The sequence below is a fragment of the Diabrotica virgifera genome, chromosome 4, assembly GCF_917563875.1.
Source record: "Diabrotica virgifera virgifera chromosome 4, PGI_DIABVI_V3a".
In the NCBI taxonomy this organism is placed as follows: Eukaryota; Metazoa; Arthropoda; class Insecta; order Coleoptera; family Chrysomelidae; genus Diabrotica; species Diabrotica virgifera.
The window spans coordinates 225,813,092-225,828,842 of NC_065446.1; the positions used below are offsets into that span (position 1 = coordinate 225,813,092).

The 15,751-nt window shown below is 35.8% G+C and overlaps 1 protein-coding gene across 1 annotated transcript in view; it reads right to left on the reverse strand.

The window, feature by feature from the left end:
- LOC114329359 (3-hydroxy-3-methylglutaryl-coenzyme A reductase) overlaps nt 1-15,751 on the reverse strand; it is a 68,167-nt gene that overhangs the window by 9,141 nt on the left and 43,275 nt on the right. Inside the window, exons 2-4 of the mRNA XM_028278424.2 lie at nt 6,996-8,237; nt 2,484-2,712; nt 512-813 (exon numbers count right to left, since the gene is read on the reverse strand). Of these exons, the coding sequence (XP_028134225.1) occupies nt 512-813; nt 2,484-2,712; nt 6,996-8,237 (1,773 nt within the window). The remainder of the gene's footprint in view (nt 1-511; nt 814-2,483; nt 2,713-6,995; nt 8,238-15,751) is intronic.

The window sequence follows — 15,751 nt, forward strand, 5'->3', positions numbered from 1 at the left end:
GAGTCGTAGATTCGTCAGTATCTCCCAAGGTCGGTTTCTGGTCGGTTTCTCACCGACTAGATGGACCGACGACATAAAAAGAGTAGCGGGAAACTGGCTACAAGCGGCCCAGTGTAGAGAACGCTGGAAAGAACTTAGGGAGGCCTATGTCCAGCAGTGGACGCGATTGGCTGATTGATGACTCAAAGAAGAAGATCAGCTGAAACGCTGAAAATCAGATACATCAGGGACAGTACTCATATTGAGCAGGAGTCTCTACAAAAACCACACTGCACCATCTCGTATAGAAGGTGGAGTACGTTTTTAAAAACCAAGAGGTGATATTGATGGATACACCTTTTATCTCCTCATGAAAAGTTTCCCTCACGAAATAATGTGGGGTTTACAACCAGACATCTTATATTGGATTTACAATGTGGTTTACAATCTAGCACTACATCTACAGAGGCAATGGGGCACGATTTCATTGTCGTGATTTATATGTTGTATTACATCATAAAAATAGACTTACCAATACTTCCAGCGACCGCTGAACCAATCATATTCTTCGAAATATTCAAGTCAACCATCGCAGCCGAACTCGTTTTTAATACTGAAGAAACAATGTGAAAGGGAAGAATTGCTTCACAAACTACACTTTTTCCTCTACCTTCTATCCAATTCATCGCGGCTGGTTTTTTGTCAGTACAAACATTTCCACTCAAACTCAGAATTTCCATGTCAGGAAAATGCGTTTTTAATGTATTCAAGGCTTGTTCTGTCCCTTTGGAAATCATGTTCATACCCATCGCATCACCCGTTTCTGCTACAAATCTAAAAACAGAAAATGAATATGAAATATAAATAAATTGTAATTCTCTTTCTAACGACGGTGATCTATTTATATGTCACAACTGCTTCAATCTGCAGGATAGTGATTCCGATGCTAATAACAGTAACCAAGACAGTGAGGATGAAGACATTGACGAACTTTTCACTCAATACAAAGAAGCACAGAAGCAATTATAAAATTTAATTGTGTCAACTGTACATAATAGGTACCCCATACCGCACAGAAATCTTTGGTTTTTCTTGTAATTTTCATTTGTTTTTAGTTTTTTATTGTGTTAAAGCAGTTTTCCAATAACTAATTTTGAGTGTCCTGTAACTAAATAAACTGTCCAATAACTATAATTTTTGTAACTATTTTTAATAAATATATATTGACAAAAAAGATTAAACACTTTCTTTAAATCTTTTTAGCCATATTGTCATAAACTGTTTAGACTACGTTTTGTATAAATTTCAATTCAATCTGCAGAGAACAATGTGAATTACGAATTTTTAAAGTTGAAATTTTCTTAAGTGTCCAATAACTATATGGTTTACCCTAGATGTCCATACTACTCAAAAAATTTGGTTTCGGCCTGGAGGGGGTTGTGTCACCAACAGGATATTTTTTCCTTATTTCTCTGAACTATAGTGTGGACGTGTTCATTGCATAAATCGGACGCAAGAATTTTCGACGCACACGCTCTATCGGTTGTCGGTTCTCGAGCGAAGTTCAAATGATGTGAGCACCGCGTCCTCATTGGTAAAAATTTGCGACGCAAATTCTTGCCACGAACCATTAGTTCAATACGCACGAAAAATTTACCAATGCGGACGCGCCATAACGTATCTCCTTATCTGAGTATAATTGGGAGTTTATGATTACTTACTGCCACGTGACGATACAAGCCTTCATCTTCGTGGGTTTTAGCCGAATCGACAACTTTCCTCCACTCTTCTGTATTGAGTAATTTCCATCCAGTTCTCCACCTCCATAGCTTTCAGGTCTCCTGCTATATTATCTCGCCATCGGAGTCGAGGGCGTCCACGTGATCTTCTTCCAGTTAGGACTTCTACTCATACCAGCCTTAGTCCTATTTCGTACTTTACGACTTCGGTCGTCACGACAAACAGTTAGTAACGACAGTTAGTCGTACATTCCATTAGTCCAATACAGCAATGTACGCAGCCTTTCACACAGGACGACCACGACTAACTGTCGTGCCGTTGCTCCTCGCCTGTCGTCCAATGTCACTACAATGGACGACGGTCGTGTCGTGCCGTGCTATCAGTGAACCACGGGCATAAATTAGTGCTTTCATACTTAACGACAGTTAGTCGTGTAGTACCAGTGAATCCAGTGGCACGTACATAATGGCAGACAATATAGATGGGGAATTTTTAATTGCACTGGTACAAAGTAGACCAGTGTTGTGGGATAAAACTTTGGATGTGTATAAAGACACAAATGCGACAAGGAGTGCATGGCGTGAAGTTTTAGTGGAGATTAACCCTGTTAGAGCCATAGTTTCTAGTCGCTACTGTTAACATAAACAAACAGTTGAAGACAACTGGATGACACAAGGTATTTTAGATCTAAGGGACGTTCAAAGACAGTACAAATTGAGAAAAGGAGAAAAATACAATGATTTACAAAGGAATTCAAGACTTACCTAATAAACAAGTAACGACCAGCGATATGTGTAGAAATTTTTTGAAGTCTTGCAAAACGACTAGTTGAATTGAACGAGCTTCGTAAAGCTTCGTAGTTTGCTTCCTTTTTAGTCCAGTGGAATGCTTCAGTAGCAGTTACAATTGAGCTAAAGCGAATAACGGGACCTCTTGTCATACCATCTGCTATTAGTCTACTTTTGATACCAGTTTTTTCAATAGCTCTACATCCTATAACATAAATAAACATCTAGATTACAAAAAATTGAGAATATTGTAATTGAATCGAAATATACCACAAAATAAAGATATTTTTGGGATACAACTGTAGAATGATCAAAAATCTTGATAACTATAGAGTGGTTCACGTTAAGAATAGAACATTGCGAAGATAGCCCCATGTATTTCTTACGGAGAGTAGAAGGGCGCCGATACCACGCTGTACTGACTAGACTGAATCGTACATCGGCAATCTAGTATCCACCCGTGCGCGAGAGGTTTGGCAACACTGATCTCCGTAGACGTAATGTTCTATTCTTAACGTGAAACAAAGTATAGATAGTTGATAATAGAGAGATATCGCAAAGGCATTTTTATCGCACGCTAATAGCGGAATACGCTATTTTGACATGTATGCAAGCGCAAAGTGAATGTTACGCTAATACCGAATAACGTGTCCCGCTATTTAGGTCGAAATAGGGGACGGTAATAACGTTAACGCTAATTTGACATTTGAGATGAAAGATAAAAATAATTTATAGAATACAAATTTTATGAAGTAAAAACTGTGTTTCAATCATCTTGTTTCCTGTGTTGTGAAACACGTGTGTTCTTATTTTGTCTACAATAGACTACAATACAGGATCTTGTGAAACAGAAATACGTAGGAGAATAGGCATGGCCAAAAACGCTATGAGTCGATTATCGAAAATCTGTACAGATCGCTCCTTATCGAAGAACACCAAAATAAGATTAGTACGTGCCTTAATTTTTAATTACGGATCCGAAACATGGACAATGAAATCGGACGACAGAAAAAGGATTGACGCCTTGGAAATGTAGTGCTGGAGAAGAATGCTTCGGATCTCATGGACGGAACACAGAACAAATTACTCAATCCTCCAAGAGCTTAATATTCAGACTCAACTTTCGTCTATTTGCCTCTTCACCGCCTTAAAATTTTTCGGTCATATTGCAAGAAGAAGTGATGATAATCTTGAGAGATTATAATTTCGGGAAACGTTGAAGGGCGCACAAGTAGAGGTCGCTCACCTACTCGATGGACGGATCAAGTACAGAAAGCCAGTGGAAAAACATTCTCTGAATCCATGAAGGAAGCTCAGGACAGAAGCCGATGGAAAGAGATAGTTGCTCGTATGAGCAACTAACTGACAGCAATGAGGAAACGACTGAGGAGAGAGACTACTTTTTGTGGTTAGGATATTAGTTATTCAGATATTTTATATTATTTTTATACTCATTATTTATATTTATTGTTGGTTAAATCATTAAAATTAAAATGCATGTCAACCTGCTCAGTATCCAAATTCATCTTTCAATAAAAGAAGAATGTGTGTGTACTTTGTACGCACGTAAGAAGTTATACTTTTATTATTATGATTTCAACGAAATTAATATACTTAACAGGTTATTTGTATTTTATTTAAATATTAAACTAACTTTCTTTACCTACCACTTTTTAAAAAATTTTATTAAAACGATACCAAAAATAAAAAAAAAGAATATGAATCGTCCGGGATTTGAACCCGGGACCTCTTGATCTCCGATCACACGCTCTACCACTGAGCTATATACCTTTTGCTTTGACAGGTTACAAGATTTCTCATACATACTGACAAATTTAATACACCAAGTGAACTATACAAAAATACTTTAAATATACTTACTATTATTATAAAATATCTTATTCCCGAGGAAGACAAATCCAAAGACACAAAAATTATAATAAATAATACATTTACTAAGAACACTAATATATCCTTTTATATGATGTAATATGACTTATTTGCGCTGACAGCGTTGATACATATATATCTTGAAAGATTAGCAACGAAATAAATACTGTCATTATAAAAGCAGAAAAAGATAGCACCGCCAAAGCTGTAATCTGGCCTGTGGCAAGTTACCTTTTTAAAACGTGGTTAAGAACACATAAGCAGGTTTTGTAGTGACAAAGGCAAACGGTATCCACTTTTAAAGTTGCTAAGCTGCACCTAGTCTTCTATTCAATTAGTTTACCAATTTTCTGGATCGACTGACTGAGGATGCGAAGAAGCCCTCAAAGAATCACCGGCAATGGTCCTGGAGGTTTACACTACATGTCTCAAGGAGGGTACTTTCCCTCATATATGGAAGCAACAAAGATTAGTGCTTCTCCCAAAAGGGAAATAATCATTGCATTAATCATCTTATCATCCGCTCTATATGCTGGATACAGCTGGCAAGATATTAGAACGCATAATCCATCAAGGAATCGAAGCAGTCTGGTACCGCTCATTAGAAATCAGTATGGTTTTCGAAAAGGACACTCAACGCTAGATGCGATTAGTCTTGTCGTCAATAAAGTGAGACAATTTCAGGGAACGAGAGGTAGGGAAGAGGGGTACGAGAAAGTACTGCCTGCTGGCCAAAAATGTTTTTAACTTCGCCAACTGAGATTTTGTTATGAGAGCTCTTACCGAAATGAAGGCACCAGCAAATCTAAAGAGGATAGCGATTAGCTACTTCACTGATCGACTTTTGAAGTATGGCCCAAATTCCGATGCGAAGGAGTGTAAAATCACTGCAGGGGTACCTCACGGCTCTGTGCTAGGCTCTGTCTTATGGAATATTAAATATGATGGGTTACTAATGCTACAATTACCAAAGAATGCTAGGCTCGCGGTATATGCCGATGACGTAGCATAAGTGATCGTCAATTTAAAACTAGCGAAGCACAAAACAGTGAACAGTAACGCTGAGTATTGTAAAACATGAAGTCACATCACAACCATCCCTTTGGTACTTGAGAGTGATGATTGCCATACTCGCTTTCAAGCAGCAGTGGGAGCATGTCAGTGCTAAAGCCTCAGTAGTATGGGCACTGGGCAGCCTTATCACGGCTAATACACCTTCGGAAACCAGGCATCATGGAGGAAAGTCGTATCAGTATATCGTCTGAGCGCTTTGAGAGTTGCCAGCGCATTATGCGGTGTCTGAATAATACCCAATATACGTCATAACCGGGATGCTGCGCATTGGAGACCAATCTGAACAAAGGAATACCCTAGAAGAAAAGAACGGCAAAACAATATGCGTCGATGGCAATTGCATTGGGATTGATTCCGCAACAATGGGAAATTGTCCTCTACTACAGATGAATGTTTAGCTGCACCGCAAACACGGCGAATGACACAGATGCTCTCAGGACATAGCTGCTTTGGAACATAACTTTATTGATTCAAATATGACACCTCTTCAGAGTGCCCGTCCCGTCTTGGGTTCAGTGACGCGGAGCACATGTTCTTCGTGTTCACTAATTCAGTATCGTAAATCGAGGACACTGTTAAAGAAACTACCAGCATTAGAAAAGGTATATCATACACCACAAGAACTACTACTATTACTATCGGTTTACAGCGTTCTCCGTCGCCTTCCGATTCCTAACCGCCATCCTTCTCTATTTAACCAAGACCTGGTTGGATTTCTCTTTTATCTAGTTCTTTTTCAATTCCCTCCCTTCACCTTCTTCTCAGCCTTCCTCTTCTCCTTCTTCCTTGTGGTGTCCACGCCAACATGTGTTTAGGGATCCTGTTATCTGGCATTGTCTGTACATTGTACATGGCCGTACCATAGCTGTTTTGTTTTTATGTCCATTTCTGTTACTAGTAACATTTTCTCCGTTCTTTGTTTAAGTGGCCAAATTTAACTGCCATATGTGATTACACTTTTAAGTATAATATTGTATATGAGCTGTTTGTTCGCTTTAGATATTGTTTGGTCCCACAGACTGCCGTTCATCATGGATATAGATTTTCTATCCTGTATGTTTATGTCTTTTATAGCAGCGTCGAGTGTTCCATCTTAAATTATCTTCATGCCCAGGTACTTATATTCATCACTGTGTTTAATTTCTACGCCATCGTCTCGTGTAATGTCCCTCCAATACACATGGCTTCAGTTTTCTTAATGTTGACTTCGAAGCACCGTTTGTTATATTCTTCTATTAGCTTCCGCGTCATGTAACTCAAGTCGTCATGATCCTGAGCAATCAGAATTTGGTCATCAGCGAAACATAAAGTGTATAATGTTGTCTCGTCATTGAGAGGAATTCCCATGCCATTAAATTTTCTTTTCCACAGCTCGAGTGCTTGTTCCAGATAAATTTTGAAAAGGGTAGGCGCACTACGGTAGGTTCACCACAAGAACTACAACTATCCATTGAAAATATTGAAATACAGCTTTGGTTTCTTATATGAGTGATAATAAATATTAATAATGATAAAAAAACTTACCCCTATTTGTACTTGCTACAAGACAGCCTTCAGTCGTTGCCATTGGAACATAATACGATTTATTGTCTAAAACGAGGGGGCCCGCTACTCCTACAGGTACGGGAACATAGCCCATAACATTTTCGCAGCAAGCACCTAGGACTTTGGTATAGTCATAACTTTTAAATGGTAAATAGTTAAAGGAGTCTTTGTTTTCCAGAACATTCTGAATTATACGTCTACGGATTTTAACGCCTCTTTCGGGATTCTTAACAGCTTTTTCTAAAGTATAAGCAGGGATATGTTTTGTATCTACTAACATTATTATCTCGTTATCGGAAAGTTCATCAGCTTTGTCACCACGAAGCAATTGTAAACAGTCTTGTAGGTTTCTAGGATTTGAATCAGTACTATCACATCTTTCCAGAACAGTTTCTTTATTTGGTACATCAGTCTGGACTTCCACGCTGGTAGAATATGTTCTTTCTTGTCTCTTTATGCTTTTCCTTCGATCGGAAACATCAGCAATAAGTTCATTAACTGGTTGTAACTCTTCTCTACTTTCGAAATAAATAAATTTGGTCATCAAAGTTACCAACACGACCAGTATCACTATGTGATCGGCGCTTAGAGCAAATTGTTTAAGTATAAAGCCGTACAATGAGCTAGATTCATTACAAGGAGTTACAGTTTTGTTACCACCAATAGCTAGGTTTTCCGTTTGAGGTACTGACCACCTACTATGAATATGTACTATGGTGAGTCCAAGAGACATAATCATCTTAACACGTTGTGCAGCTGGATTGGACTTATCTTTTTCGTCCACTAGTATTCTGGTAACTTGTTCTTGTTTGTAATAATCACTTACTTTGCTTAAATCTAACATTAAAGCTAAACAAGCTGGGTAAAAAGTTAACAAAATTATATAATTCACAATGACTGACAGACACGCAAAATACGATAGCATTTCTAGACGCTGAACTCCTGACAAAGTTCCCACTCCTATTACTAAGGTTTCTACGATAGTATCTAGCGTTATGGTAGGCCCTAAAACAGCAACTCCCATTGCTATGTTTTTACTTATTTCTTCTTGGTTTGAGGCAGTTAGAGCGTATTGAGCCAATTTAACAGCTTTTGAGAGATCTATTAGCAACAAGAAAAAGAACAGAGCATCTTTTAGGTCCGCTACTTCGATTTGGAGGATGTTTAATACTGCAGATATAAACACGAAACTGGAGCAGACTACAAATAGTCCTGCAAAACCTGAAACAAATAAAAAAATTAATATTGCGCTCGGAAGAATATCGAAAGAAGAGAAAACTTTTATATGCAGATCTAGAAAACATCTTTTATGTTGAGAAAAATATTCAGAGATAGTCATGTTAAGAGATAGTCATATATATGTTACCGGCCAAACCCGATTTCAGGACTCAGGACAAACTAGTTTGGCAAACTAGTTTGTCCTAAGCGCGTTAGGATAAACTAGTATGGCCTAGGCAAACTAGTTTATCCTGATATAAATACACACAATTCAGGCCAAACTAGTTTGACCTAGGCCAAACTAGTTTATTCTGATATAATACTCACACTTCAGGATAAACTAGTACGGCGCCTAGTCTGAACCAATTTAGCCTAGTTGAAAGTAATTTAGCGAACATGTAAGGACTTTTACATGCGGGGAATTCCCAAATCACGTCCCAACAGGGACGGTAAAAAAATTATACATCGATATATTGGATCATAATGATACATTGAATAAGATATTGGTACATGCTGTAAATGCACTTAAAACACTTAAAACACAATAAAAGATACACTTACGAATAAAATCGAGTACGAATTAATATTGTTGTCACTAATTTTGAATAAATGTGAAAACGTTGAATTATCCACGCCCGTCTGTCTGTCTGTCCGTGAACTCAACTTCACCGTCATTATACCAGGTAGAATGACAAATGAGGTGTCAAATGAAAGCTTGTAATCCAAGGATGGCACTAAAAGTGAGAAATTTGACCTAGGTTGTCTGTCCGTCCGACCGCGAATATAACTCAATATTATCGTTTGTTTGTTACGAATAATTATAATTTTAATAAAAATTATTATTTTTTTAAGAACAAAGTATTTTATTAAATTTATTATTTATATTAAGCCGTACTAGTTCGCTGAATTACTTGCTTCTTCTTGGTTTTTTTCCCATTATGAGTTGCCATTTTCGTCTTCCATAGCACTCTATTCTCCCAGTCGCCATCTCTGAGGTCTCTATCTATCATAGCATTTCCTATGTTCATGTGAGTTTTCCATCTCACAGCAGGTCTTCCTCCCAGCGGGTCCAGTCCAGTAATCTTTTCGGCCACCTGTGCTCCTGCATTCTTTGTACATGCCCGTACCATTTCAGGGCTCTACTTTTACTACGACAACTTTTTTGTAATTAAGCATTCTACTTCTATTCTGTTTCATATTTCCTCTGTTCTTATTCTATCCTACCTGGTAATTTTTAGACACCTTCTCATAAACTCCAATTCAACTGTTCGTATTTTATTTCGTATTATTGTTGTCACTGGCCATTCTTCCGCTCTTGTAGGGTAATATTCAGCACTATGCCCTGAAAAATCCTTTTTTGTTTTCTTTAGTTAGAGTGTTCTTCCATATCACTCCATGGAGTGCTTTCGTGGCTTGTTTTTCCCGTACTATTTTCATTCCTATATCTTTCATACAAGTTCCATCTCGGTTTATCATTTACCCTTAATAATTAAAAGTCTTACAACTCTTAATAGTGTCTTCTAAACTTAAGTTTAGATCAGCAACCAATCTGTAATCAATTACTTTCGACTAGATTAAATTGGTTTAAAAATTCACAAGGAAAAAGTTTTCCTGTGGTTGGCTGTATACCATGTAATACAAAAAAAAACAGTAAAATCCTGTATAAAAGGTATATTTAAAAACCCTCAAAAGGGCCACATTAAAATCACATAACTAGTTTTCGACTGGTTTACCAGTCATCATCAGTGCTTACGTGCAATGTACATGCTAACCACCAAGATAGTATTTAACAAAAATATTAGGGTCAAAGCCCAGTAAAAGAAGTCCGTCTAGGAAACATTGGTTTAAAAAGCTACATAAAGTATGGATGTTTAAAATATTAAGCTAATCTGCCCCAGGTAACATCTGAGATGTGGATTTGACTTGTTTACATGTTGAATGTATGACAAGTCACTTGGCATATTTTTGTAGTTTGGTAAAAAATGCCATTTTCTTCAGAATAGAAAGATTAGCATCAGAGATACAAAAAATGTTTGAATATGAAATTTGTAGGTTATTTAATTCCAAGAACTTGGTTTGAAAAAAAATTTTTACGGTAAAAATTGAGTGAATCGTAAATGAATATAATATCGAAAAGCATTGATTTTTTCGATATAAAACTAACACTTTCGATAGCGAATAAATCGAAAAATATTCATTTTATCCAAAAAGTTTATAGAACATTTTTGCTTAAAATGAATGTTTTTATCAACTTTTGCGGTCAAAATATAATAAAAAATTTTCACCCCAAGATGAGGTGGCAACCACCCCATGCTAAAAGCGCCTTTCAGCGTCATATAGATTTTGATCCTTGGACTATCCACTACTTATTCTCAAATTTTCAAGCAAATCGATCCATTCTGTAAAAATTGCAAGGTGAAAAGCTTCGGTTCCTGGACTACTTGTTAACTTATTAAAAACAACAAAAATGTGTTGATTTTTAAGAAATCTCTTCACTGTGTCACGAGTTAGATATCTTGTAATGAATACAACACACGTTCTAGTAATTACTGTCACGTGTTAATAACTATCTAGTAATAAATGTCAAAATAAATTTTCGTAATCTTCATCCTTAAGGGGTTACATAGGTCTTGCGGGTAAAAAAAGTGACTTTTTAAAAAAATTATATCTCGAAAACTAAAAATTATGTTTATTTATAATGGGAACATGTAAACGTATAGTACTTAAAGTACTCTCAAAAAAATTTTCAGCCAAAATATTCATTTTTGTAGAGTTGACTGCAATTTTTCGACAACAGCCCTTTTTGCGGTGGGCAGCATAACTAAGTCCAGTCTCATTTGAAATCAAAAAATCAAAATGTTTCTTGTAGTTTATACCTCTGGCTAGTGAATGAACGAAGGAATTTAAAAAAAAAATGAAATTTGAAGATTTTACATAAGTTTAAACACACTTTCGACCCCAATTTTTCTCATTTTTTCAAAAATGACCATTTTTAAATTAGTTTTTTTATAAAGCAAAAACAACTTCACCTAATAAAAATGTCTTCGTTCATTCACTAGCCAGAGGTATAAACTACAAGAAACTTTTTGATTTTTTGATTTCAGATGAGACTGGACTAAAGTTATGCTGCCCTGAAAATTTTTTTGAGAGTACCTTAAGTACTATACCTTTACATGTTCCAATTACAAATAAAAATAAACAAACTGGAACATGAAGTAAAAACCACTTCTATGTAAAAGGTATATTTACTAAAAATTTTTTTATAATCCCAATGGATTCAATAAAATGAGTTCATCAGAACGTTTTCAAACCTATCGGTCCATCATCAGTGATCTAAAATCAAATAAGTAATCCCACTATTAAAATTAAAAAGATGGTTGAAATTGTGAAAGTTAAAAAATGTGGTTATGATTACTTACTTGAATACTTGCAAAATAGCCCCAGAACCAAACAATGGTTGTGATTATAAATAAATCTACATTATGTTGAAATAAATTTAAAATGGCTAAACGCCGATGTTAAAGGATTAAACCTCTGGGAACATGGTGAAACTCTACCCGAGGACCCAATCAACCATCTTCGGTCAACGATGACTACTAAGTGTCAAACCTATGTAAGGAAATGCTTGATGTGACATTGACTTCTGTCAAATTTATTTCAACATAATGTAGATTTATTTATAATCACAACCATTGTTTGGTTCTGGGGCTATTTTGCAAGTATTCAAGTAAGTAATCATAACCACATTTTTTAACTTTCACAATTTCAACCATCTTTTTAATTTTAATAGTGGGATTACTTATTTGATTTTAGATCACTGATGATGGACCGATAGGTTTGAAAACGTTCTGATGAACTCATTTTATTGAATCCATTGGGATTATAAAAAAAATTTTTAGTAAATATACCTTTTACATAGAAGTGGTTTTTACTTCATGTTCCAGTTTGTTTAACTATAAGGTATACAGCCAATCCAGGGAACTACCCCTTTTTAGTAAATAAAAATAAATTTTAGTTTTCGAGATATAATTTTTATTAAAGTCACTTTTTTACCCGCAAGACCTATGTAACCCCTTAATTCTAAACGAGCCATTTCTATCACTTTATGAAATGGCGAATGGATTTAGTGTCCGCAGTCATATAAACCCAAATAAACAACAACACTCTATGAAAGTGTCAATAACCCGAAATAATGACAATAATTATTACGACGTCTTCATACCCGACCTGCTAAAATAAAACAATAAATATCTGACCTTTAACATTAAATCACAATTATTTCCAAAAGTAATAATTCTAGGTATAGAGATTCTTAATACCGTTAGAAATACAACTGATTTCTTTTTTTATTATTAAAATTATAAAATACCGGGTGCTCCATTTAAAATTATTGACTTACTGTGGTTTTAAGTTTGAAGAAATGGCGTATCATTTTTGTAAACGTTACCTACCTATGTACTTTTTATTTAAAAAGGTTTTCAATACATCATAATAGGTTTGTTCTAGCATCAGTTTCAAACGGTTTGAAACCATCAGCGAATAGTGGACCAGCCCGAGTAGAGGGGATATCACTGGTGGGTCTAGGACATTTTGGCGTCGCCGTTTCGGCGTGGCCATTTCGGCGTGGCCGTTTGGGCGTAGAGCCATTTCGGCGTAGGCCGTTTCGGCGTCGGCCATTTCGGCGTCAGAGATTTTATTTTAGTTGACTAAATACCTACATTGGAGTCTATTAGTAAGACATTAGATTATACCTACGTTACTTTTTTAGAAATTTAAGAGGCTCTTGATTTATATCTATACCACACTAAAAAAATATATTAAATGTTATTTTTTCCAACTTTTGTAAATGTAAGCTATTTAATTGCACATAATTAATTAAAAAATTAATATATTATATATATTATATATTATACAGTACAATTTTCAAAGGAGGAAGACCTAACCCTTCGGTCCAAACCTAACTTTCGGGTATTATTTTACATCTTCTAAAATTAAAATGTCGAAAATTGTTCTCCTGACTCTACATTTTTTGTTAAAGAAAATTTCAGACTATCATACATTAACAACTATTTTTTTTCTCTCTCACTTTGCCAAAGTATCTGTCGCCGAATCAGCCGGCGCCGAATCGGCGGGCGCCGAATCGGCGGGCGCCGAACCGGCAGGCGCCGAACCGGCAGGCGCCGAAACGCCGACGCCGAATCGCTGGCGCCGAATCGCCGGCGCCGAAACGGGCCATCCCCATGTAGGGTTATAAAAATATACATTCTGCAAATATTTTTGCTTAAAAAAGATATTTTAACAATATTAAAATTCTCCGTCTATATACCATATAATGTATGTCTAATTAAAGTTGAAAAATGTCAGTTATCATCTAATTAGCTCTGGGACAATTAAGAGAACAGCAATTATTATTAATATGCATTAATAAAAAATCCAATATAGGTATTTGCAGAATAAAATATAACAAAATGTTTATAAAAGAAATATATTTAGTTTATTTTTCTACTTGACCATTAATGTTAAAATTGTGTGACCAATGAACTCCAATGTATTTAAATAACTATATTAAAAGATTTTTTTCCAAAAAATTGCCTGACCAATAAACCTCAATGTAGGTATTTAGTCAACTAAAATAAAATTTCTGACGCCGAAATGGCCGACGCCGAAACGGCCTACGCCGAAACGGCCTACGCCGAAACGGCTCTACGCCCAAACGGCCACGCCGAAATGGCCACGCCGAAACGGCGACGCCGAAACGTCCCATTCCGATCACTGGTGACTGTATTATCAAAGAATACTCCATCCAACAAGAAGCGAAAGCATCGACTATTTCACGATCCAAATTTCTTTGCGCATGTACGATCCGCCATGTTTCATGTATTATTTCTTATTTCTCAACCTAACCTCTAACAGCTGTTTGTTGAGTGGTTGAACCTAACAAATAATGTGAATGTATTTGTAAAATTATTGTGTTGTTTAATCTTTTCTAATTGTAGAAAAAAGGATAATACTATTAAACATATCTATTGTTAAAATAAACTCTCATTGTGATGGCTCCACGCAAAGGTGGATTTTCTTGTGTGGTTCGTACTGGGATGCCCCACTAGATCGTAAACAAATAATTCTCTTTTCAGTACCGAGAAATCGTAGCAGGTAATCAATCGATCGTAGGGGTAGGGCAATGAGAGAAAGTTCTTTTTAAACATTTATGTGATTATCATTTTCATTCATTTTCAAACATTTATGTGATTCCATATACGTACCTATCTATTAAAATTATTTATTCATTTTTAATAAAGCATAAAAACAATGCTTGCAACAATTGCAAAACGTCCAGCAATGCTTCTTAATATCTTCATTTGGTTGGTCTCCAGATGTTTTTGTGTTTTGCTTGTATCTGGTCTTGTTTCGGCCGTATAAGTCATAACTGGCCTAATAACTGACTTATATATTCGGGCCTTTGTTTGCACTCTTACGTGTTTGTTTTTCTAAATTGTGCCGTTTAGGCATCGGCCGTTCTACTGGCTTTAATTATTTGTTTTTTTTTACCTCTTCTTCGATATTGTTGTCAGCTGATAGATTAATTCCCAAGTATTAGATGCTAGATGTGATGGGATAATTGTTATATATCCAGGCGAGTTGAATTTGGTACAGTACAACCAGAGTTTACAGAAACCTCAGATGTACAGAAAGAAATCGAAGGTGAAAAAAGTCATTCTAACCTCAGCCGCAGAGTTTCCTCGCGCAGCGAGAATATGGTGGTGTTGGAGGTCAATAGACATTTAAAGAAATTTCTCAAAAGGAAACAAAAAAAAATTATCAATCTAAGACAAAGTTAATAGAAAATTTGAAAGTATAATTCTGTACTAAGTAAAAAGGTCTTGGGTCAAAAATATCTATTTTTCAAGTTTTTTAGTACGAAAAAAAGTAATGCGATAGAAATTTTAATCTCTATTTTGAAATTAACTATTAAATTTAACTAAGCATTAAAAATCCATCACGTTTACATAAGTTTACAAAACTTAGTCAAAATCGATTTTTTTAACTTAAAACCTTTTTACTTATCAGTACAAAATTGATATGTGTTATATTAAATTTTACAGAAAAAAATACAATTCATATTAATAGATCAACTTAAAAACACTATAGTTTTAATTATTACTTTGTTTCTCAGTGTAACTCAAATTTCCTACAGTTTTGAACGAATTCCTCATTACTTTTCTTAGTGTAGTGTGAAGTATTACCCCTACCATTCTCCGGCCGACATTTCTAGGCCAGGGTAATAAGGCAAAAATATACCCTGTTCGTGACACTCGAGCAGCCAGGGTACTGAAGCGTTTTTTCGACAGGTAATACCTATGAGAACAAATTGTAACTATTTCCTGCGTAGGATCTAGCGGCCATTTTTATTTATAAACAATTTAATACCGAAAAACGGCATTTTTTCCGTTTTTTCTCAAATCAATGGAAAACAGTGTACCTTGTGGTTACATTAGTACAAACGGGTCTAGGACATT